Raw genomic sequence first — 26,812 nt, forward strand, 5'->3', positions numbered from 1 at the left:
ATAACTTGTTTGGAAAGATCACATTTGTAAATGTATGTTAATTGCTGATATTAATAGAGCAAATGTTGCTTTTAGTTTTAGAATTTAAATGTTTTTTCTTCGAGGCTTTGTCTTACTAGTACTTTTGCCCCAAATTAAGCATGACTATTTAGACTACACAATTAAGCAAGAAAGTTTAGTGCCTTTTCTTTTTTCCCCCCAGAGATAAAGTTAAAGATGATTCTGATATTGTCAAGAAAGAATTTGCCTCTATACTTGGTCAGCTTGTCTGTACACTTCATGGCATGTTTTATTTGACAAGTTCTTTAATAGAACCTTTTTCTGAACATGGACATATTGACTTCTGTAAGAGCCTAAAAGTCACTTCTCAACATGAATGTTTATCTTCTCGACTAAGAGCTTCTGTTTTCAAGCCAGTCCTTTTCCTACTGAAAGAAAAAGTACCTAGTCTAGTGAAACTTGGTGAGTGATTTGTTATTTAATATTTTAAAACATATTTAACCTCTTTTTAAAATCAGTGATAAAATTAGCCTGAAGCCTTAAAAAAATTAGAGTTGCTTGATAGGTTCAGACTTGCTCATGTACTGATTATTTATAAATGGGATGACTGTATCATAGAATTAACAAGGGAAATAATATTTGGATTTTAAAATGCTCTTGTGATGTGACAGCATAATGAGGTATACCTGATGTTTTGGTTCAATGTAGTGAGTTTCTTTGGAGATACCAGGGACCTTCTTAATGTGCTCCATGCCACTACCTTGCCCCTTCAGAACTTCAAATAGTTAGAAATGCCCAATTGAGGACTATAGATTATATCTTCTTGACCCCTTTCCAATGGTAATGGTGTATGAGTTTGTTGGGAGCATAAGATTTATACAAATACTTAGAAGACCCATTGGTTTGGATTCTAATTTGCAATTTGTCAAGTTTTCAAAACAGAATGTGATAGGTAGTTTCTCTGACTTCCTAAATATATATATTTTAAATTTTATTTTATTGTTTAAAGTATTACAAATAGTAGTACATATGTCTCCTTTTTTCCCCCATTGACCTTCCCCCAGCCCCCCGCACATGCCCTCACACCCACCCCCCAGTGTCTTGCGTCCATCGGTTATGCTGATATGCATGCATACAAGTCCTTCAGTTGATCTCTTATCTAATTATTTTAATGTAAGATTAGCTGTAAGGCTAAGATTGCCCTGAGTTCACAGTTCTTCATATTAGTGAAATGTACTTTTATGTCTATCCTGGTAACATATAAAACCTTAAGTGACTAGCAGTTTTACAACTTAAAAATTTCTAGTTTATTTTAGATTTCAATTATTGATAACTTTTATTTAAAATAAGTTCATTTTAATCCTCCACAATTTCATGTGCTCTACAAATTCAAATACTAAATATCAACAGGATAAGGCAACTTAGAATTCTATGAAGCATATTATTTATTGACCATATTTTTTACAATAAAACTCTTGATATTTAATGTATTAAGTTAGGGATTAATATGCTCTTGCTCTTTAGCTTTCATAGATAATTTATATCATCTTTGTAAGCATCTTGATTTTAGAGAAGATGAAACAGATGTAAAAACAGTTCTTGGAACTTTATTAAATTTAATGGAAGATCCAGACAAGGATGTTAGAGTGGCTTTTAGTGGAAATATCAAGCATATACTGGAATCCTTGGACTCTGAAGATGGATTTATAAAAGAGGTTGATAATTTTTATTTTTAAACATTTGTGTTTTCATAAACCTGGCCTTAAAAATTTTAACTAATTAATTTTATTATTCTAGCTTTTTGTCTTAAGAATGAAGGAAGCATATACACATGCTCAAATCTCAAGAAATAATGAGCTGAAGGATACTTTGATTCTTACAACAGGGGATATTGGAAGGTATATTTGGCAGCATTTTTATTCTTCCTTATTTATTTTGGCCATTCTCCATTTTTATTTGCCTTGTGTTTGAAATGGTGATATGAGAGATGTGGTATTAAAGAAAGAAATGTGACATCAGCATGCATTTATTGTGGACTTCCATTTATTTTTGAGAATTGATGATAACTTTTTTATTTTTAATTTTAGGGCAGCAAAAGGAGATTTGGTACCTTTTGCACTCTTGCACTTACTGCATTGTTTACTATCCAAATCAGCATCTGTCTCTGGAGCAGCATACACAGAAATTAGAGCCCTGGTTGCAGCTAAAAGTGTTAAACTGCAAAACTTTTTCAGCCAGTATAAGAAACCCATCTGTCAGGTGAGAGTTAGCATTGGTCTTGACTATAGGAAATAGCAGTGCTTTGCAAATGTTAAAAAGAATATATATATATGTTTTATTTTTCTTACCTTAAAAGATAGTGTTTTTAAAATGACATATTCAGTTTATTTAAGAGTATCTAAATCTTGCCAGTTTCATATTTTAGCACCTTGGACTAAAGATATAGATTATAAATGGGAGAGGGGAAAAATAATTTATAATAATATATTGGATTATCATGCTCTATTATTAATCTATTAAGAGGTGCCTTTTTTAGCCTTTCTTTTAGTGATGATAAACTATTTTTATGCTTTGATATTATGGAAAAGGTACTTTGTAAAAAGGTTGATTTATTTCATAGCTGAAAAGTTAAGGTATGTTAAAATATTGGCTTTGCTCTCTATTGGTGTAATCTTAAGTAAGATATTCAAGTTTCGTAAGTAAGCCTGGTTACTTACCTGTAAAAGGGAGATTACACATAATCTGTTCCATTAAGGTTGTTATAACAATTAAATGAATATTAATTCAGGTGATATATTTTGAACATTGTCTGATACTGTCTGTTATATTACCTTGAAAAGTATTAGTTAAATTTTTTTCCTTGTGTGAAAACTAACAAATCATTTTGGTTCCAGTTTTTGGTGGAATCCCTCCACTCGAGTCAGATTGCAGTACTTCCTAGTACTCCATGCCAGAATGCTGAGATGCGCAAACAAGATATGGCTCACCAGAGAGAAATGGCTTTAAATACCTTGTCTGAAATTGCCAATGTTTTTGACTTTCCTGATCTTAATCGTTTCCTTACCGTAAGTCGCATAGTATAGTTGCCTTAATTGAGGCTTTTAATTCAATATTTTGTATTTATTCTAGATGTTTAAAATTTTTTTATTTTTAAAATTTTTTTGTTAATCCTCACTCAAGGATTTTTTCCCCATTGACTTTTTTTTAAAAAATTACTTTATTGATTAAGGTATCACATATTTGTCCTCATCCCCCCCATTCCCATCCCAAACCCCTCCCCACGCATGTCCCCACCCCCCTGTTGTCCAAGACCACTGGTTAGGCTCATATGCATGCATACAAGTCCTTTGGTTGATCTCTCTCCCTTATTCCCACCCTCCCCTACCTTCCCTCTGAGGTCCGACAGTCTGATCGATGCTTTTCTTGTTCATCAGTCTATGTTGTTCATCATTTCCCCTAGATGAGTGAACTCATGTGATACTAGAAATACACTTATAAGAACCGAAAATGAGACAAGCAATAATGGTTATGCTGAGAGGCAAATGAATGAATCAGTCTATAGTGAATTTCTTTCTGGGCCAACAGTTCTTTTGAGTCCCAATTTCTATGTCAAACAGTTCCTTATGTATACATGTCAGCAATGATATTTCAGTTCTGGATGGTGGACAAATGGTGGTAATGCAGGTCCGACCCTCAAATCGGGACCCAGGTAACAGACAGAGACTTGGCCGACAGCAGCTGCCCTCTCACTGCAACAAGACTTGTCTGAGATGTCTTGTACCCATGGTGTGGGGAACTGGGGTTTTTGATATCTAAACCCAGCCTAGCACCAGGAATGCTCAGGGCCTACTCAAGAAGGCAAATAATCCTTTCCACTAATATTTACAGGGTAAAATAAGATGGTTGTTAGAGTATTAAATTTGACAGTAAAATAGTAGTGAAGTTTTCAGGCTAATTTAAATTGGCTAATTGAAATAAGTGAATATTCTAGAAAAATTAATTGTACTGGACAAAAAAGCTGTTCCTAAAGTGTTAACTAAAATTTTTATTGGTAGTTCATCTCATGGTAAAATTGCGTAACAGGTAATGAACCCATTGACTTTTAGAGAGAGTGGGATGGAGGGAGGGAGGGTAGGAGAGAGGAAGGAAGAGAGAGAAACTTTGATGTGGAGAGAAACATCGATTGGTTGCTTCTCGCACTCGGCCCCAAACAGAGCTAGGGGATTGAATCTGCAACCCTTCAGTGCATGGGTCAACATTCTAACCACTGAGCAGTATCGGCCAGGGCAAGATTTTTTAAAAATTGAATTTATTGGGATACAGGTTTCAGGAGTACAACTCAATAAGACATCATCTGCACACTTCATTGTGCACCTATAAAGACCTGAGAGGAATCTAAATATCTAATATTTAAGTCATAGAATATTATAAATGCTTTGAAGAAACTACTTTATAATGTTTAACAGTCTTATAGGATTAATATTAAGTTGAAAGACATAATACAAGTGGGATGTAAGCATCTCTGAGGGCAGGGCCTAAGTCGTGGTCATTGTCACATCTTCAATGACTGACATGGAGTAGGATATTCATAGGTTACATGTTGAATGAATAAATAAAAAGTCAACCATTTTATGTTTAGAATTTTGAGTATATTTTATGAACAAGGTCTTAAGGGAAATAGACCAAAATCAAAATAGATTTGTTGCTGTGTTGGGACAGTGAGTGTTGTTAAAAAAGTTTTCTTCAGTACTTGCAGCATCAGCTTTCTAACTTAAACAACTTAAAATATTGCCCTGGCCAGATGGCTCGGTTGGAGCGTTGTCCCATATACTGAAAGGTTGCGGGTTCCATTCCCAATTAGGGCTCATACCTAGTGTGTGGGTTCTATCCTTGGTAGGGTGCATATGAGAGGCAGTGGGTCAATGTTTCTCTTCCACACCAATGTCTCTCCCTCTCTCTTTTTCTCCCTTCCTCTCTAAAAGCAATAAAAATGCTCTAGCCAGTTTGGCTCAGTGGATAGAGTGTTGGCCTGTGGATTGAAGGGTCCCAAGTTTGATTCTGGTCAAGGGCAAGTACCTTGAATGCAGGCTCCCTGGCCTGGGCCCTGGTCAGGGCACATGCAGGAGGCAACCAATTGATGTGTTTCTCTCACATCCATATTTCTCTGTCTTTCCCTCTCTCTTCCACTCTCTCTAAAATCAATGGAAAAATATCCTCTGGTGAGAATTAAAAAAAGAAAAGTCAATAAAAACAAGTTAGCTCAAATAATAAATCAGGCCTGGAACTTATCCTTAGATCATAAGTATATTTTAACACATACTCATGAAAAAGTATCTTCTTTACCTATACATTAGCTTACTTATTGTCTGTCTCTTCCACTCTACATTTTAAACTCTGTCATCAGGAACCTTGCCTGTTTTTCACTACTTTATCTGTAATGCCTGAATTGTAGTATATGCTTGGTATATACACTGAGTGGCCAGATTATTATGATCTCTGAACACATAATAATCTGGCCACTCAGTGTATATCCTCAAATATAATAAAAGGCTAATATGCAAATTGTCCCCTCGACCAGGAGTTCGACCAGCAGGCAGGCCGGCCAACCGCCCATGTCCTCTTCCCCTGGCCAGGCTGGCCGGACCCCACCCATGCACAAATTCATGCACCGGGCCTCTAATATATATATATACTGAGTGGCCAGATTATTAATGCATTCAGAGATCATAATAATCTGGCCACTCAGTGTATATGTTGAATGAATAAATGGTAAATAGGAATTCAAATACGTCATATGTGGACTTCCAATTTGTGTGCCATTTTAAAATATTTTTGCACATAGCTTATGTGAATATTTTATTGCCTGGACAAATGTACTTTTTGGTAATTGTAGTGTGTTATTTTTTCAGAGGACATTACAACTTCTGCTTCCTGACCTTGCTGCCAAAGCAAGCCCTGCAGCGTCTGCTCTCATTCGAACTTTAGGAAAACAATTAAATGTCAATCGTAGAGAGATTTTAATAAATAACTTCAAATATATTTTTTCTCACTTGGTTTGTTCCTGTTCCAAGGATGAATTAGAACGTGCCCTTCATTACCTAAAGGTAATTGAATATTTATATATATTTTACTCTTATTTAAAATAACATTAAAGGACACTCCAATATGGTGGCCAGCAAGACCTGAATGAGGTTGAGAGTGAGTGAGGGAGTAAGATGGCAAGTGCGCAGGTGGTCGTGGGTGTGGGTGAGGGTCAGTCAGATCACGTGCGGGAGTCTTAGAGGCAGGTGGTTTGGGCTCTGTTGGCCTGGGAGCTGCTGCAACTCCCATAGCCACTCCCTGGGCACGGCTCTGATTTGGAGACTGCTCCATCTTGAAAGTTTTATAAGGTCCTCCCAGGAGGAGGCTGCAGGGAGCAGCAGCCTAGCCTCACCACACCTGTACTTGCCGGAGCCAGGCCTGAACCTATGTGCACCCTGTTCCAAGCCCTACGAGGTGACTGAGGACACTGCCTGGGCCTCTGTGACTGACACTGACCTAATGGGACTCTCACCCCTGCTGTACTGCTGCTACAGCACAAGAACCCAGCTTCTCTGCTCCACTGCCAGGGCTCGGGGGCAGGAACTGCGCTGAAGGCCATGGAGGTGGATGTAGTCTCCCCTGCCCTGGACCTACTAGCACTGAGTACCTGAAGAGGCTACAGACTTGAAGGAACTCATGCTGTTGAGCAGGAATGGTATTGGATAGTAGGACTAGGAAGGAGGATCAGCCCTGCCTACTTGAGCACAGAGGAGATGCCCTCTTTCCCACTGGCAAAAGAGCTGCTTCTGACCCAACCTTCAGTAACCTGAGGTAATGAGGAACAGCCCAGGGCTGGGAATCTGTGCCCCTGCAGGCGGCAGTGAGGAGGAACCAGCAAGCCAAGCAAGGTTGAAAAGAAAAGGAGAGAGGATCACAGAAATAAAGAAAATAAAAATGATAATAAATAAATATCCTATATAATAAAAGCATAATATGCAAATTGTCCCCTTGACTGGGAGTTTGCTTGTTATGACATGCGCTGACCACCAGGGGGTGGCACGGAACATGGCGGGCATTGGCGATGCAGTGCTGGCAGCTGAGGCGCTGCCAGCCCTGGTGGGCCCTGCCGAGAGGACTGCGGCGGGATGGTGGAGCAGGTGAGTGGGTGGTGCCAGGCCAAGGCAGGTGTGAGCGGGGTCCTGATCACCCCGCAGACAGTGACCAGGGCGGGGGTCGGTGCCACTGCCCGGCTCCCAGGTGCTGAGGGAGCCAGGCAGGGGCCTGGCCCTGACCGATTGCCCCGCAGGTGGTGACCAGCGGCTGGCAGGCCCTGATCCCGTGATCGGGGCCGGGCCCTGGGTTGGGATGGGGAACGGGTAGGTGGCGGCCAACCTCCCGTGGTGCCAGGCAGGGAAATGTGACCTCTCGCTGGCTACCTGGGGGCGGGAGTGACGGGGTCAGAAATGCAGTGAGAATGCAGGGTTTCTGGCCGAGCTCGCTCTCACTCCCCGTTACCCTCCTCAGGATGCCAGGGCTCACGCAACAGGGAAGCCCTCAGGCTCAGGTGCCAGGTGCCTGTGAGGAGGCTGCCCTGCACCTGTGCGGCTTCTTCCAGGTGAGCCGGGCCACAGCCGCTGGGACCACAGGAGCCAATTGGGCTCCCCATTGGTTCGTGCAGGAGCTGGTCTGCGAGGCCAGCCGGGAGAGAGTATGCTGCCCTGGCTTCTGTGCAGCACCTCTGGGCAGCTCAGAGGCCTATGCTGCGCCCCGGCCCGTGGTGTTTAGCTGTGCTCACTGCATCTTTGCATGCACTGTGACAGGCGGAGGGGGGTGCGCCGGGGCCCGGGGGCCCAGGTGCTGCCCCGGGCCCAGAGGTCAGCTGGGACCTGCCCTTACACTCCAGACGCTCAACAATTCAATTGCCGGCCAGGCCAAGGGACCACACCCATACATGAATTTCATGCACTGGACCTCTAGTCAATAATAACCTTAAATGTAAATTAATTAAATGGTCCAATCAGAAGACATAGGGTGACTCAATGGATAATAAAACATGATCCATATATATAAGACTACAAGAGACCCAACTCAGAACAAAAGATACCTATAAATTGAAAGTAAAAGGATGAAAAAGAATATTCCATGCAAATGGAAAGGAAAAAATGCTGGGGAAGGTATGCTCATATCTGAAAAAATAGACTTCAAAACAAAGGCTATAATAAGATACAAAGAAAATATAACCTATGTAAACACCCATGCATCCAAACAGGAGCACCCAAATATCTTAAAAAAAGAACCTCTTGATGGACTTTAAAGAAGATATAGACAGCAATACAGTCATAGTAGGGTACTTTAACACCCACTGACATCACTGGATAGATCTTCCAGACAAAAAATCCACAAGGAAACAGATGACTTAAATGATAACACTAGATCAGATGGATCTAACTGATATTTACAGAACATTTCACACCAAAGCAAGAAAATATACAATATTCTCAAGCACACATGAAACACTCTCAATGCAAAAACACAGAGCACAAAATAAATCTATACGAATTCAAGAAGATTCATATACCAAACATCTCGGATCACAATGGCATGAAGTTAGAAATCAACTACAATAACAAAAAACCTCAAAAACACCCAAATACATGGAAGCTAAATTGCAAGTTATTAAACAATGTGTGTACTACCAATGCAATCAAGAAAGATATTAAAAATTTCCTGGAAACAAATGAAAATGAATACACAATCACCCAAAACGTATGGGACAGAAGAAAGTCCTCAGAGGGAAGTTCATAGCATTACAGGCCAACCTCAATAAACAAGAAAAAGCACTAATAAATTAACCCTACAACTAAACTAATTGGAAAGAGAACAGGAAGAAAAGCCCAGAAGAAGTATAAGGAAGGAAATGAAGATTAGACTAGAAGTAAAAGACATAGAGATGAAAAAAACAGTACAAAACATCAATGAATCCAAGAGCTGGTTCTTTGAAAAGATGAACGATTGAGAAACCCTTAGCCAAACTCATCAAGAAACAGAGGGCCTATAAAAATAAAATCAGAAAGGAAAGAGATGATATAACAATGGGCACCACAGAAATTCAAAAAGGATTGTAAGGAAATACTGTGAACAACTATAGGCCAACAAATTAGACAACCTGTGCAAAATGGACAAATTCCTAGTGATACAAATTTACAAAACTCAATCAGGAAGAATCAGAAAACCTGAATAGGCCAATGACAACTAATGAAATTGGCACAGTAATTTAAAAACTCCCAGCAAACAAAAGTCCTGGACCAGATGACTTCATAGGCTAGTTCTACCAAACATTCAAAGAACTAACACCTATCCTACTCAAACTATTCCCGAAAATTCAAAAGGAAGGAACACTTTCTAAGTTCTTTTTACGAAGCCATCATTATCCTAATTCCAAAACCAGATAAAGGCACTACAAAGAAAGAAAATTATAGTATCCTTGATGAAAACAGATGCTAAAATCTACAGCAAAATATTAGCACAGCGAATCCAGCAATATATTAAAAACATGATCAAGTGGATTGTATTCTGGGGATGCAAGACTGTTACAATTTTGGCAAATCAATCAATGTGATACATCACATAAACATGATAAAAGATAAAATCCACATGATCATATCAATAAATACAGAAAAAGCATTTGACAAAATCCAGCACCCTTTTTTGATAAAAACTCTCACCAAAGTGGAAATAAAGGGATCATACCTCAACATAATAAAGGCAATATATGACAAACCTATAGGTACATCATACTCAATGGGCAAAAACTAAAAGCATTTCCCTTAAGAACAGGAACAAGGCAAAGATGTCCACTTTCAACGCTCTTAGCATAGAACTGAAAGTCCTAGGCATGGTGATCAGACAAGAAGAAGAGATATAAGGCATCTGAGTTGGAAAGGAGGAAGTGAAAATGTAATTATTCACAGATGTCATGATTATGAGACTACATGGGAACAGGAGAACCTGTACAATATGCATATGTGACTTTAGTATTTCCTCTGATGTTAATTTATTTCATGTATTTAATGATATGCCAGCAATCGATCTCTTTCCACATGAGAGTTATTGAATATTGGGCATATTTATTAATTTTGAGAAAAAAATCTATCATAGAGGTGAAATGATATGAAATATTTATAGAGTGCTTACTACATCTCAGCAACTTTAATAAACAACTTATGTATCATTTCATTCACTGTTACCTAATGAGATAAATATACTAATGTTTTTCCATTTTATTGATAAGGAAACTAAGGCAGAGAGAGTTCTGATGAGGTAACTTGTTCAAGTCACAGCACAACTAATAAGTGACAAACTTGGAATTTAAATCCCAGCAGTCTGACTAGGAAGGCTGTGCTCTAAGCCACTGTACTATATTTCTTCTCGGGAATTATGTGCATATGAATAATGAGTTAATGGAATTTAAAGCCTTATAGAAAACGAGGATTTCATTTTTAAGTTTTATTTCCAAATAAAATCTGATAACTTCTCTTCATTACCTATAGCCCATGGGAGACCACCATGATAGAACAAGATTAGAATAATTTCCCATGGCCTTTATCTTTAAAATGTCACAAATAAGTCTGAGGAATCATTCGGCATCTTGTTTCTATAGCTGGACAACTCAGATCTTTATCCATTGCCTTTTAAAAATATCATCAGTAAATCTTACCACCTGATCTAGAGTTCTTGATTTACTAATAGTATATTAAGAAATCAATATACTTACTTTCAGGATATTTGTATGGAGAAAAGTTTTTAAATTTTTAAAAAACCTGTATCTTTGGATTAGAATGAAACAGAAATTGAACTGGGGAGCCTGTTGAGACAAGATTTCCAAGGATTGCATAATGAATTATTGCTACGGATTGGAGAAAACTATCAAAAGGTTTTCAATGGTTTGTCAATCCTTGCCTCGTTTGCATCTAGTGATGATCCATATCAGGGCCCAAGAGATAGCATATCACCTGAACTAATGGTAAGAAATATGTTACGTGTGTTTTTTTCCTTTTTGTAGCTTAATTATGATACTGGAAAAATATTTGTTTTGTGCATTTTTCAAATGCCAGATATGAGTTTAAAAATTAAATTGGGTGTTTTATTTTTGAAAAGATTGATATTTAAATTGATCACAGCAAGGCATTAACAACATATATTAGCATTGAAAATTTGACATTTTTAAATGATTTTAGATTTTATTTTTTCACTGGGTAAAATGTTTATTTGTCTTCACTACTTATGAACTACAGTTGGAATACATTTGTATCTCTCCCCAACTACCTCTTTCTTAGAACAACATATTAAAACCTTATCTAACTATATTTAAATCCACTGTTGGGTTTAAGGGAAATTACAGGTATGTTAACCTTTTTGTCTTTTCCTATCTTAAATTTGTATCTGAAGTCACTTTACTGTTTTATGTTTTCATCTAAAAACATATAAATCCTTAGGCTTACTATGTTTTTCCTTTTGATTGCCCTCCTTCCTTCAAGAGACTCTCAGGATAATCAGCAATATATCTTGAGAGGTTTCTATCTCTGCTTTCTCCTTTCCATTCATTCTTTAGCCCATTCTAGTTCGACTCTGTTCTCATTACTCTCCTGAAATTCTTCTTGCCAAGGTCAAAAATAGTCTTTCTACTGTCAAGTCCAGAAGTTACTTTTCCTTTCCTATTTTATTCAGTTTTTCAGTAGCATTCAGTGCAACTGACCATCCTTTCCTATATGGCATCTATGATATCGCATTTTCATTTTTACTTTATTTTTATTATTGACACTATTACAGATGTCCCCATTCCCATCCCCACCCCCTCTTTGCCCACCTGCCCTTTTCCCTCTGGCCATCACCACACTGTTGTCTGTGTCTATGAGTTATGCATATACTAGAGGCCCGATGCATGAAATTCGTTTTACAAATCAACAAATGACAAATGCTGGAGAGGATGCGGAGAAAAAGGAACCCTCGTGCACTGCTCGTGGGAATGCAGACTGGTGCAGCCACTGTGGAGAACAGTATGGTGTTTCCTCAAAAATTTAAAAATGGAACTGCCGTTTGACCCAGTAATGACACTTCTAGGAATATATCCCAAGAAACCAGAAACACCAATCAGAAAGGATATATGCACCCCTATGTTCATAGCAGCACAATTTACAATAGCTAAGATTTGGAAACAGCCTAGGTGCCCATCAGCAGATGAGTGGGTTAGAAAACTGTGGTACATCTACACAATGGAATACTACGCTGCTATATAAAAAAAGGAATTCTTACCATTTGCAGCAGCATGGATGGAACTGGAGAGCATTACACTAAGTGAAATAAGCCAGTCAGTGAAAGAAAAATACCATATGATCTCACTCATTTATGGATAATGAACATTACAACCTGATTAACAAAAAGATAGATACAGAGGTAGAGGAGCATCAAAAATACTGTCAAATTACAGCGGGAAGGCTGGGGGGTGGGGGAGGTAAGAGGTCATTCAAAGGACTTGTATGCATGCATATAAGCATAACCAATGGATGCAAGACACTGGGGTGGGGGTGGAGGTGGGGGTGGGTTGAGGGCATGTGCTGGGGGGTAGGGGAGGCTAGGGGAAGGTCAATGGAGATAAAAGAGACATGTGTACTACTATTTGTAATACTTTAAATAATAAAAAAAGAAGAAGACAATGCTCTGCATTTGGTGGGATCAGGAAGGTGTGGTGTATTATGAGCTTCTAAAACCAGGTGAAACTGTTAATACTGATGGCTAGTGACAACAAATAATCAATTTGAACCACGCCTTGATCGTGAAATGACCAGAATGGACCAGAAGACACAGCAAAGTAATTTTGCTTCATGATGACGCGCCATCACACACTCCAAAACCAGTTAAAGATACGTTGAAAGATCTTACCTGGGAAGTATTAACCCACCCTCCGTATTCACCAAAACTTGCTCCTTCAGATTACCACTTGTTCTGATTGATGGCACACTTACTTTCTGAGCAGCAACTCAAAACATACGAAGAAGTAGAATTAGTGAATTATTCCTTTACCACTATTACCTCAGGGGATATTGACCCCTATGTCAGACCATGGTTCTGGCAGGATAACTTTTTATTTTTTATTTTTTTCCAGCTTAGCTCTAAATGCTGTAGAATGACAGTCAGTTGTCTTTCCTAGTTTTCTCAAGATAAATGTCCTCTCCACTCTGGATCCTGATGTGAATCAGATCCTGAGGATCCCACCCCAGCTCAGTCCAGATTTCGAAAGCTTATTTTCTTGTACAGTACTATTTAATCATGTTTTGTAATGGTGATTATAAATCAGTTTCATGAATTTAAAAAGTACTAGTGTGAAAATAATATGCATTTGGAGAAACTTAATTCACCAAGTATTTATTTCTGTTACTCTAATAGGCAAAATTGAAATGATGTTAGTTAAATAATTAAGTTATTGTTTTGTAAAATTTGATCGGTATAAACTTTACATAATTACCTGTTTGTTTGTTTTTCCCTTAGGCTGATTATTTGCAGCCCAAGTTGTTGGGCATTTTGGCATTCTTTAACATGCAGTTACTGAGCTCCAGTGTGGGCATTGAAGATAAGAAAATGGTAGGTAGTGATAGTTGAGTTGCAATGTGTTGCAATAGAACTCATGTAGAATATGCAGGAGACATGATTTTTGCTACTACCTACAAACATTGACAGATAAGAAATAATGAAATGTGATATTCTGTATTACTGAACAACTTGTGTAAGCTTTTGGGTAGTTTAAAAAAAGGAATTATATTATTTGCAGTTCTTTTTTAAATAAAACCCAAACCAAATTGGCTTACTGAAATTTGTTGGCTCTGTAACTAAAAGTAGAGGGATAATATAGCTTCAGGTATTGGTTGACTTTGGACACAGTGTTCTACAATCAGTTTCTTTCTTTTTATTCTAATTAAAAAAAAATTTAATGTTGACATTACAGGCCCCCCCCCCCCCCTTTACTATCCTCCATCTCCCTTCTCCCCTTCCCTTGGCCTTCACCAAATTATTGTCTGTGTCAGCGTATGAGTATATATGTTGTCTAGTTAATCTCTTCACCTTTATCCAATCACTCCATCCCCCTCCCCTTTGGTACAGGCCAGTCTGTTTCATAGTGTTCATGTTTCCAGTTGCATTTTGTTCATCAGATTATTTTATTCATTAAATTCCACACATAAGTGAGATCATATGGTATGTGTCTTTCTCTGACTGGCTTATGTCGCTTAGCATAATATTCTCCAGGCTCATCCATGCTGTCACAAAAGGTAAGAGTTCCTTCTTTTTTACAGCTTTAGCTCAAATATCCCTGGATTGGTTCTATGCTTAAGTGCCAGGTGTTGGTGCCAACAGTTTCAGGCTCACCTAATCACAGCATTTAGCTCAGTGGGAAAAAAGAGACCAATAATCACTGATAGCTCAAAGAAAGGTTGCATAGTTGAATTTATTGGTCCACATTGGTCTGATGTGGCTCATGGTCCATGCTGTTTTTGAATACCAAAAATGCTGGGTTATCTACAGTAAGTAAAGTAGCATTAGTTACTTGTCAGTTTATGTTTAAATGTATTTGGCACAATATAGTTTCATTATGATTGCTGACCACTGGACATTTTTGTCCATAGATTAGGATAGAAGTTAAATAATGATTTGTTTTCTATCTCTGAAGTCAGTAAAATTATAGTAAAAATTTATGAATAGAATTTTATTTCTGTCTATATTACCCTTCTCTTAATAACCTTAAGGAGCCAAGAAAAACATGATAAAACTAGAGGCCCGGTACACGAAATTCATGCACAGAGGGGGGCGTGTCCCTCAGCCCAGCCTGCACTCTCTCCAATCTGGGATCCCTCGAGGGATGTCCGAATGCCCGTTTAGGCCCGATCCCACCGGGACATTAATCCAGGACTGCTGGCTCCCAACTGCTCGCCTTCCTGCCTTCCTGATTGCTCCTAACCGCTTCTGCCTGCCAGCCTGATCACCCCCTAACCACTCCCCTGACAGCCTGATTGATGTCTAACTGCTCCCTGCCATCCTGTTTGCCCCTAACTGCCCCCCTTTCAGGCATGGTCACCTCTAACTGCCCTCCCCTGCAGGCCAGGTCCCCCTAACTGCCCTCCCCTGTAGGCCTGGGTCCCCCCCAACTACCCTTCCCTGCAGGCCCTGTCACCCCCATCTTCCCTCCTCTGCCAGCCTGGTCACCCCTAACTGCCCTCCCCTGCAGGCTTGATCGCCCCCAACTGCCCTCCCTTGTAGGCCTGGTCCCTCCCAACTGCCTTCCCCTGCTGGCCATCTTGTGGTGGCTATCTAGTGTCCAAAGGGGGCAGAGCCATCTTTGACCACATGGGCGCAGCCATCTTGTGTCTTGGAGTGATGGTCAATCTGCATATCACTCTTTTATTAGATAGGATACAGGCCTGGTGCATGGGTGGGGGCCAGCTGGTTTGCCCTGAAGGATGTCCCAGATCAGGATGGGGGTTCCCTTGGGGCATGGGGAGGCCTGGGTGAGGGGCCTGTGGTGGTTTGCAGGCCGGCCACGCCCCCCGGTGACCCAAGTGGAGGCCCTGGTATCTGGGATTTATGTATCTTCTACAATTGAAACTTTGTAGCCTGGAGCGGAGCAAGCCTCCTGCTTGCTCCATGGCTGCAGCCATTTCTGTTGGAATTTATTTACCTTCTATAATTGAAACTTTGTAGCATTGAGTGGAGGCCTAGGCTGGCAAGGGCAGGCGGAAAGCTTGGCTTCCTCCATTGCCGGGGAAACCCAAGCCTAACTTCTGCTCTCTGTGGCCACAGCCATCTTGGTTGGGTTTATTTGCATATTTGCTCCTGATTGGCTGGCGGGCGCGGCTTGTGGGTGTAGTGGAGGTATGGTCAATTTGCATATTACTCTTTTATTAGATAGGCTATTAAACTCTGTTTCACACACAATGGAATGTGGTGTATTATTTTCTGGGTATGTTACCAGCTACTTATTTGTTTTACTAATTCAGAGCATCTTGAACTTAGTGCCATTATGACAAAAATGCATGTACTATATAGCAGTTTGGGATGGATTTGTAGAAAATTATATGTACATACAAGAGGCCTGGTGCACGAAATTTGTGCATGGGGGGTGGGGGGTTGTCCCTCAGCCCAATCTGCACCCTCATCAATCTATCACAATCCAGGACTGCTGGCTCCCAACTGTTTGCCTGCCTTCCTGCCTCATTGCCCATAACCGCTTCTGCCTGCCAGCCTGATCACCCCATAACCACTCCCCAGTCAGCCTGATTAATGCCTAACTGCTCCCCTGCCAGCCTGATTGACCCAAACTGCCCTCCCCTGCCGGCCTGGTCACCCCTAACTGCTATCCCCTGCTGGCCTGGCTTCCCCCAACTGCCCTCCCCTATATGCCTGGACCCCCTAACTGCCCTCCCCTGCTGGCCTGGTCACCCCTAACTGCTATCCCCTGCTGGTCTGGTTCCCCCCAACTGCCCTCCCCTGCAGGCCTCATTTCCCCCAACTGCCCTCCCCTGCAGGCCTGGTCACCCCCAACTGCCCTCCACTGCAGACCTTGTACCCCCACAACTGCCCTCCCCTGCAGGCCTCACCCCCCCCCCCCCAACTGCCTGCTCCTGCAGGCCTGATCACCCCCAACTGCCCTTCCTTTCAGGCCTGGTCCCTTCCAGCTGCCCTCCCCTGCCAGCCATCTTGTGGCGGCCATCTTGTGTCCACATGGTGGTGGCGATTTTGTGTGTTGTAGTGACGGTCAATTTGTATATTACTCTTATTAGATAGGACACTGTATGTTTCAATCCTCATGTGAGGATATTTTTTTAATTTTTATTTTCTAAAGAGAGGGAGAGAGAGAAATGTTGGAGGAGAGAGAAATGGAGGGGGAGAGAGAGAAACATAGATCAGTTGCCTCCCATATCTATCCTGACTGGGGATCAAACCCACAGCCTTTTTTGGTGTAAGGAATGATGTTCCAACTAACTGAGCCACCGGGCCAGGAAAGATACTATAATCTTAATAAATTTGGAAATCACTGGCTAGAGGAGACCCAGCAGGCCTAAAATAACAAATTACCTTCAAGGGAAAGAACATACAAAACAGAACTCATATTTTTCAAACTCTTAATTCCTACATAAGATGTTGGATAAAATGAACTGGACGGCATTTATTAGACCTTGTGTTTCCAGAGAATAGATAACTACTCCAAGATTAGAGTGGGATGTAGTTGTCTTTACTGCTCATCTCCTGTCATCTCGGTTATAGGCTTTATGTTAAAGCCCTACTTACTTTTTAGGCCTTGAACAGTTTGATGTCCTTGATGAAATTGATGGGACCCAAACATGTCAGTTCTGTGCGGGTGAAGATGATGACCACACTGAGAACTGGTCTTCGATTCAAGGATGATTTTCCCGAATTGTGTTGCAGGTAAGTAACTGCCTTAATTTATTAGATTTTGTTTTGCAATTTCACAGGAGTACTAACTTGAATCCTTATCTCCTTGAGGGAAATTGGGTTCAAACCATAAATAATTATGATAGATATCCAATTTGTATTGAAAAGGGAATGTGTTTACTTCTTTAAAAACATTTTACTGTGAAATGTTGTAAATACTGAAACAGAATAATATAGTGAATCTCTCTATATACCTGTTTCTCAACCTCAGCAGTTGTCAACATTGCTTATCTATAATAATAAAAGTGTAATATGCTAATTATACTGGATGTCCTTCTGGATGAAGCCTGGGCTGCAAGGGAAGCCTGTGTCCCAGGTGCCTCCCTGCGGCCGGAGGTCCTTGGTGCCAGAGGGAAGCTGGTGCCAGCAGCCAGGGGAAGGAAGGCCTACTCTTACACAAATTTCATGTATCAGTCCTCTAGTCTATAATAATAAAAGCGTAATATGCAAATTGACCGAACAGCGGAATGACTGTCCGGACCACGTTCCGGATGAAGCTGGGTCTGCGAGGGCCGGCCGAGGCGGCTGCCTGGCAGCCTGAGCTGCAATGGCCTACCCTTGCACGAATTTCATGCATCGGGCCTCTTGTCTGTTATACTCTTCCACCTCCGCTATTTTTATTGTTAGTTGGAATGTTTTAAAGAAAACCCCAGTATCACATAATTGTACTTGTAAATACCTCAAATGTAACCATCATGAATTATTATACTAAGTAGTAGGAATTCCTTAATATCATCTGAACTCAGTCTATATTTAGATTTCCTCAATTGTCTCAAAGAGGTTTTTCCCCAAATCGTTGGTTTGTTGGAATCAGAATCCATATAAGGTACACATGTCAAACATTTAGTTGTTTAGTTTAGCCCCTTAAGTATTTCTTATATTTACCCATTAAGTCCCCTACCCACACTACTTTCAGGCCATTGAGATTTGTAGGGTTTGGTTGATTGCTAATCTAATTTAAATACTACTGCTGCAGTTAGACTGCTGAGTGCAGTTTAAGCTTCTTGGAGGTTCTATATGTACTTACACTATAACTTACTGTAGATGTACAGTCATAATAATATGTTTTGAAGTCATGTGAAGTAACTCTTTTCTGAATGCAGGTACCACTAATGATTTTGTTAGGTTAATTTATTTCAGTTTGCTTAAAATTTTTAGAGATTGCTTTTATTCTTTATTTAATTTCAATGTCATATAACACATTTACACTGTCCCAAATTCAAATTTGTTATGTTACACAGAGAATCTAGCTTCCATTCTTGAAGCCTGCAGTATCTATTTTTATTAACTTTTGTATAATCCCCACCCCCTTTCTAAAATTATAAGCAAATATACACATATATTTTTTATATTAATTCTTCATCAAAAGGTAGCATACTATAAGTACTGTTTTTTACCTTGCTTTTTTTACTTCATATATTATTTGAGTGTACACTACTGAACTTTACTCCATTTTTACAGTTACCTTGCAATTTTATTACTTGCATGTACTATTGTTTGTTTAGCTAATAAGTCATTTATGGAGCTTTACAAATAATAAAAATATTGTAATGTGACCTTTAACTTTTATTTTTTGTTGTTTGTTGTTGTTTTTCCATAGAGCTTGGGACTGCTTTGTTCGTTGCCTGGATCATGCTTATCTAGGCTCCCTTCTCAGTCATGTGATAGTAGCTTTGTTGCCTCTCATACACATCCAGCCTAAGGAAACTGCAGCTATATTTCACTATCTTATCATTGAAAACAGGTATTGTAACTGAAATTGATAACAAATGTAGCAACTTTTTATTACTGTATCTTTATGTCTCAAGGTATTAGGATTATTATTAATAATGTAGAAATGTTCATATTCTGTTTAATTTAGAGTTCATCAGTAACAAGTATATTGATATATTTTAAGACAACACATATTGAACAGATGGCTATTTCAGTTGTGACATGGTTTCCATTATAAGTATATTTTAAATTTATTAATTAGTAGGTCAGCAACTGAATTATTTTTCATCAATTTTGAAAAAGGTGAGGCTAAATTTACCTTTCTTCTCACAGTTAAAAGGCATATAATTGAGTAGCATGAGAAAGTTAAGAGGGATATTCATTACTTTCTATAGCTTATCTCAGTTGAAACTCTTACTACTTCATTAGATTAAATTTCAAAACAGTCTCCCTTCCTTTAAGCTTTTATTACATTTCTTTATATTGGCCATATTTAAAAGCATTTCTTTATCTAGAACTATAACATGCAGAGACATTTTGTGGTTCTCCATTTCTAATCGACAGATTCCAAATTGCTTATTTTGACATTCATGGCTTTCCAAAATCTTACAATATCATACTTCTTAAAATCATTTCTCAAGATTTTCCAAAACAGACAGGCTGTAACAATTCCAGATTGTTTATTTTTAAATTTTTTTTCAATTGTTATTGCAAGAACACACATTATTCCTTTCCATTTTTATTCCTCACTCAGGCTGCCTTTTAGCCCAGAATTTTGTCCCATACATTTCAATTTTTTTTTCATTTTCCCACTTACTGGTGTGTTCATTTGCTTCTGAAAAGTTAGGATTTAAGTATTACTTATTTACCTACTTATTCATGTAATTGCTACTCCCATTATTTCTAGAAACTGTCCAATGTTACTGTAAATAATTAATGAAATTTTCTGAAAATACAGAAGAAAAGGCTAATGTAGTTTTTTTAAGTTAAAAGCTTTTATTTTTTATATTTTGTACATTATAGAACTGCATAATCACTGATCCAGACCACTTTTTATTTTATTTTATTTATTTTTTTTAATTTCTTTATTGATTAAGGTATCACATATTTGTCCTCATCCCTCCATTCTCATCCCAAACCCCTCCTAATGCATGCCCCCTCCCCCATGTTGTCCGTGACCACTGGTTAGGCTCATATGTATGCATATAAGTCCTTTGGTTGATCTCTCCCCCTTATCCCCACCCTCCTCTACCCTCCCTCTGAGGCCCGACAGTCTGATCCATGCTTCCTTGTCTCCGGGTCTGTTCTTGTTCATCAGTCTATGTTGTTCATCATTTCCCCTAGATGAGTGAGATCATGTCCTACTAGAAATACACTTATAAGAACCGAAAACGAGACAAGCAAAAATGGTTATGCTGAGAGGCAAATGAATCAGTCTGTAGTGAGTTTCTTTCTGGGGCAACAGTTCTTTTGAGACCCAATTTCATTGTCAAACAGTTCCTTATGTGTACATGTCAGCAATGATATTTCAGTTCTTGATGGTGGACAAATGGTGGTAATGCAGGTCCGACCCTCTCTGGTTTGGTCCTGGGCAACCTGCAGTGATGCACAGCTGCTGACTGCTAGTATGGCAAGGCGACATCAGCGTCTTCCATCTCTGGACTGCTTCTCTTCTGTCTTCATGGCTGGAGTGGTCCTGTCAATTCTTCTCTGTTGCAGGAATCCACATGGTCTCAGAGTTGTTTTCTGAAAATATACAAACATATTCTCGACCAAAAGTTAATAAAGGAATCTTTTCTATAAATTTGACTTGGGATCCTTTTTCATTTTTTGCCCAAACAATTTTCCTCTGGCTTGTTTTGACACCATGTATGTTTTACATGGGTGTCTTGCTGTTAGCATTACAAATGAAAGTTAATTTTCTAAAGTAAAAATTTTCTGGATGTAATTTACTTACAGGATACTTTTCCTTATATTATATTCTTCTATCCCCCCTTTTTTGATTTAAATATTAGGAGGCTTTTGGAAATTTTATAATGTAGTCTTGATAGCTTTTAAATTTTAATTTTTTGCACTAAAATATGACTGCTTTAGGTTCATTACATGTTACGCAATTTTACCATGAGATGAACTACCAATAAAAATTTTAGTTAACACTTTAGGAACAGCTTTTTGTCCAGTACAATTAATTTTTCTAGAATATTCGCTTATTTCAATTAGCCAATTTAAATTAGCCTGAAAACTTGACTACTATTTTACTGTCAAATTTAATACTCTAACAACAATCTTATTTTACCCTGTAAATATTATTGGAAAGGATTATTTGCCTTCTTGAGTAGGCAGACCACTTTTTAAATTTTTTTTGTATTATCATGCAAATAGTATGTCTTTATCATAGAGGAATCATTTCTCTATCATTAAAAAATTCTATTTTACACAGTGCTAGATAGACGATCTTAAGCTCCTTGAGTGAGGAAATTATTTCAGCTTTCTTTATTGTTACAAACTCAGTGTCTAGCGCATAGTAGCACATAGTAGTTACTTAATTTAATGCATATTTGTTGCATGAGTTAATGAAGATGAGAAATTACTATTTATTTTTCGTTACTTGAATTTATTGAGTTATGTGAGACCAGAATTTAGAAACACTTTATTTGGACCCAGAAATATTAGAGTATTTATTTGAAGCAAATTAGAAATGATTTGTGTCAATAGGAATTATTTTAAATAGTCTCTAAAATTCTTAATGAGAGTTTGGCTATCTGTTGCTGCATTACAAAACACTCCAAAACATAGCTTCCTAAAACAATGAGCATTTTTATTTATTCATAATTTTGCAGTCTGGGCTGGGTTCAGCTGGTTGATTCTTTGGCTGGTCTTGCAAATAGTCATTGGTATGACTGCAGTCAGTCTTCTGCTAGACTGGGCTGGGCCTCTCCCTTTTTTCATGTAACCTCAGAATCTTTTGTCCATGTAGCCTGTCCTTGTTGGTGGCCAGACCTCTTCTGTGGTGACTCAGGATTCTTTTGAGCACAAACACAGCCAGAAGCTGTAAGACTTTTTTAACTCTTAGTCCTCAAACTGGCACAGAATCTCTTCTGCCACATTTTGTTTGTTAAAGCAGGTCACACACCAAGCCCAAACTGAAGAGGAAGTTACTGTACATGGGTGTGTATACCAAAAATATAGTTTATTCACAGACTGCCACGGGTTTTTTTTCCTTAGGTTTGATGATTTGCCACTCTTAATTAGCTGAGCATCCCTAGACACGGTTAGGAAGAATACCCTGAATGTCAGTAATTAACTAGCACTTTTAAATGTGTGTTAAGTTGGCCTTAATTTCAGCCTCTTTTTATATATTTTTAGTGTGCATTCTCTTTGCAAATAATTCTTTTTCTTCCAACTGACAATTAGGGATGCTGTACAAGATTTTCTTCATGAAATATATTTTTTACCTGACCATCTAGAATTAAAGAAGATAAAAGCAGTTCTACAGGAATACAGAAAGGTAATTATTTGTATGATTTCGATCAATGATACAAAATTATTCCCAAATTCCAGTACATTGAAAAAGATTCTTTATATTCATACCTAGCCAAAATATAGTCATATTCTAATGGCTAATTCCTGGTGACTAGATAATTCTGTCATAAATTCATGATTTTTGGAAGAAAGTTTTAGCATTTAGATAAAAGATGTAGTAGCATTAGATAGAACAGAGAGCCTTTACTACCTAGGCCAATATGTCCTACATATAACCCCCAAAAGAAGCTACCATGGCTGCATGCCCTGGGTAAAGAAAGAAAAGCTGTGGGATTCTAATTATGTTGTTCTATAAAGTATAGTATGGAAATTCAGGTCCGACTGATTTCTGAGCTTTGGAAGGGGAATAATCTATTAATCCATCATCTTGAAGTCCAGTGAACTTGGATTTGTAAAATTATTAGTGGTGATTCCATAGAATTTTAGGGCAGAAAGTGAAATACCTGACCTTGGGTCAAAGTGGCAGGGGTATTTACTACAGACCCCATGATAGGTTCTGCAGACTTTATTTCTCCTTTAAAAGGTAATTCATGATAGTTTTAAGAAAATTAGTAGTCGGAGTAAGGAAGGGGTGAATTATTTGCATAATCTATAGACTTTGCTCAAAGTTATAATGTAGCCCTTTGTAAGTAAGGGGAAACTTGTATTTCTTACCAAGAAGAGGATTTATTTTAGATAAGTAAATTTCTATGTAATTGGAAAAATGTATTTTCTCCAGCATTAAAGATGATAGAATGAAATCCCTTTCCCTGAGAATTGCTTAAAATGACATGCTATCCAAGGGAAGAGATTGAAATTATATTTTAAAACTGCTTTTAATAGGGGTAACTTAACTACTTTAATGATAGCTCTAGGGACTCAAGGCCTTCCACTGGTTCCTAAAATGGTTAATGGATTAGATGTACCTCTCTGTGCTCTTTATGTAGGAAACCTCTGAGAGTACTGATCTTCAGACAACTCTGCAGCTATCGATGAAAGCAATCCAACATGAAAATGTAGACGTTCGTATTCATGCACTTACAAGCTTGAAGGAAACCTTGTATAAAAATCAGGTATCCTAAGATACAATTAAAAAGGCTATAAAAAAGAAAGTTTGGAAGTTTAAAGACAAGATGACAGATTGGCGTAATTGCTTGCAGTTCAGTAGGTTCATTGAAAACAGTGATTTTAATTTTATCTAGATTATAGTATAGACAGTCCTTGGATTACGTACGTCGTTTCATGCTTACGTTGCCATCTCTTATTTATTTATATAAAAAAAAAGTTTCGTCATTTTGACGTATGTACATATGTGCTTTATGTTTTTTATTATTTATTTGCCACAAGTAAAGGTCAGGAATTGTTATCTTTCTTTTAAATTTTTTTTTACTGTTTCACTTCATTACTGCTGTGTATGTGCTCCATGTGAGTGATGAAGGAGCTTATGTAGGTGGGTTCCGACTTACGGCGAAAATCGAAAATTGCAGTACGTCGCGCCATAGGAACGGATCTCCGACGTAACCCAAGGACCTACTGTATCTGATTTAGAATTGGCAATCCATGTGGTGTCCTTTAAGACTGAATATCAGTGCTTTGCAAAGGTTTTTTTGTTTGAAAGGCCATGATTTGATGGTTATATGGTAGGTCCTGCATCTTTCTGAGTAAGGATGTGTGTTTTTTAAAAGTAGCAGCTTATGTGAGACTTCTCACATAATTTCTTATAGATTCCTTTCATATACTAGTAAAATTTTAGTGATTTTGCCATTTTACATTTTTTTTTAATATATTTTTTTTATTGATTTTTCACAGAGAGGAAGGGAGAGGGACAGAGAGCTAGAAACATCGATGAGAGAGAGAGACATCGACCAGCTGCCTCCTGCACACCTCCCACCGGGGGATGTGCCCGCAACCAATGTACATGCCCTTGACCGGAATCGAACCTGGGACCTTTCAGTCCGCAGACAGACGCTCTATCCACTGAGCCAAACCGGTTTCGGCCCATTTTACATTTTGACTGAATTAACTTTATTAGTTTTGATGAAGCTAAATTTTTAAATTTATTTTTTCCTGGGGCTGGTGAACTTTATCCTTTTCCTTGTCAATATAATGTAGATTATCCCTAATCTTGATGATAGTGAGAACTGAATTTAAAATGCCAGATCACTATAAATATAAAATGGAAAAATTTAACTGAGGTACTTAATTTTGCATATTAATTAATCCATATGATATGAGAGTCTTAAAACCCTCATGAGTTAGTGTTATGTTTGTTTTCATGATGGAAGCATTTATTTAGGAAAAAGATATACATGATGGTAACGAGTACATGCTTCTGGGTCAGTGAACTTATATAAACAATGTGGGGAGCAGCCAATGTGGAGATGAGCCAATGTGGTGATGGCCCTACCATCTGTGAAGAGCTTTGAATCTCCTTGAGTGTGTGATTTATGTCAGACTAACTTTGGTCCTGTATTATCAGTGTTGGCCCTGGTCGGTGTTTCTCAGTGGTTAGCGTGTCAGCCCCAGCATCATAGGGTCTTGGGTTCAATTCCCAGTCAAGGGCATGTACCTGGGGTTGCAGGTTCATTCCCTCATGTGGGAGGCAACCATTCGACGCATCTCTCTCTCACATTGATGTTTCTCTTTCTTCCTCCCCTCCCCGCCCTCTCCTTTCCCCTCCCTTTCACCCTTTCACTATCTAAAAAAGCAGTGGGGCCCTGACCGATTTGGCTCAGTGGATAGAGCGTCAGCCTGCAGACTGAAGGGTCCCAGGTTCGATTCCAGTCAAGGGCATGTACCTTGGTTGCAGGCACATCCCCATTAGGAGGTGTGCAGGAGGCAGCTGATCGATGTTTCTCTCTCATTGATGTTTCTAACTTTCTATCCCTCTCCCTTCTTCTCTGTAAAAAATCAATAAAATATATATTTTTTAAAAAAGCAGTGGGAAAATATCCTTGAGTGAGGATTAACAAAAAAAACCCCCACAAATATATCTATATCTATATCTATCTACATGTATATCTACACTGAGTGGCCAGATTATTATGATCTCTGAACAAATAATAATCTGGCCACTCAGTGTATATCCTATATAATAAAAGGTTAATATGCAAATTGTCCCCTTGACCAGGAGTTTGACCAGCAGACAGGCCGGCCGGCCAGCCAACCGCCCATGTCCCCTCCCCCTGGCCAGGCTGGCCTGACCCACCCATGCACGAATTTCATGCACCGGGCCTCTTAACGCGCGCACGCGCGCGCACACACACACACACACACACACACACACGCACTCTGAGTGTCCAGATTATTATGTGTTCATAGATCATAATAATCTGGCCACTCAGTGTATATTGTCAATGTTATAGCCTCATTCTTTGCCCTATACCAGTGATTGGCACACTTCGGCTTGTGAGCCACATGCGGCTCTTTGGCCCCTTGAGTTTTTAGCAAAGGCCAGCTTAGGAGTACCCTAATTAAGTTACTAACAATGTACCTACCTATATAGTTTAAGTTTAAAAAATTTGGCTCTCAAAAGAAATTTCAATCATTGTACTGTTGATATTTGGCTCTGTTGACTAATGAGTTTGCCGACCGCTGCTCTAAACTATATTAAAACTACTCTGCTTATCCTTGCCCCAAACTTCGACCTGGATTCCATACTTAAAGGTCCTCTAGTTTCATTTTGAAAGAAGCAGCATGATTTTATTGAAATGTTTTAGTACAGTGTTGGAAGTTCTTAAAATTCTCAATTCTAAACCCAATCACTGCAAACAATGTATTCCTGAATCTAGTTGACATCCTATCTAACAAAGGACAATTATAATATGAATGTTTGTAAATTGATTAATATAAGTTAAGTTGGAGACTGAGCTACTTTGGTATATTTACATATCTCTGGCTCCTCATTTCAGCTAGATTTATTCTGAGTCTGCCTCCATTCAGCAGAGCTAGACAGGACCAATATATTTATTGGTTTCACTTAATATGTTTCCATACCAGAAGCAAGGGAAGTGTGGGTTATGGGATGAAGCTGCTCAGAGGCTTGGTTCCTCATTTT

General features: G+C 38.8%; 1 protein-coding gene across 2 annotated transcripts in view; it reads left to right on the plus strand.

Annotated features, from left to right (window-relative positions):
• The window catches only part of ATR (ATR checkpoint kinase), a 161,447-nt gene that overhangs the window by 45,890 nt on the left and 88,745 nt on the right, over positions 1–26,812 (plus strand). For both annotated transcript variants that reach the window (XM_079777343.1, XM_079777344.1), the window contains exons 10-21: positions 203–462; positions 1,525–1,715; positions 1,798–1,898; positions 2,088–2,259; positions 2,895–3,065; positions 5,910–6,104; positions 10,859–11,044; positions 13,567–13,659; positions 17,363–17,493; positions 19,121–19,264; positions 22,648–22,741; positions 23,703–23,828. In XM_079777343.1, the coding sequence (XP_079633469.1) occupies positions 203–462; positions 1,525–1,715; positions 1,798–1,898; positions 2,088–2,259; positions 2,895–3,065; positions 5,910–6,104; positions 10,859–11,044; positions 13,567–13,659; positions 17,363–17,493; positions 19,121–19,264; positions 22,648–22,741; positions 23,703–23,828 (1,864 nt within the window). The remainder of the gene's footprint in view (positions 1–202; positions 463–1,524; positions 1,716–1,797; positions 1,899–2,087; positions 2,260–2,894; positions 3,066–5,909; positions 6,105–10,858; positions 11,045–13,566; positions 13,660–17,362; positions 17,494–19,120; positions 19,265–22,647; positions 22,742–23,702; positions 23,829–26,812) is intronic.

The sequence above is a fragment of the Cnephaeus nilssonii genome (genome assembly GCF_951640355.1).
Source record: "Cnephaeus nilssonii genome assembly, chromosome: 7".
NCBI classification, from domain to species: domain Eukaryota; kingdom Metazoa; phylum Chordata; class Mammalia; order Chiroptera; family Vespertilionidae; genus Cnephaeus; species Cnephaeus nilssonii.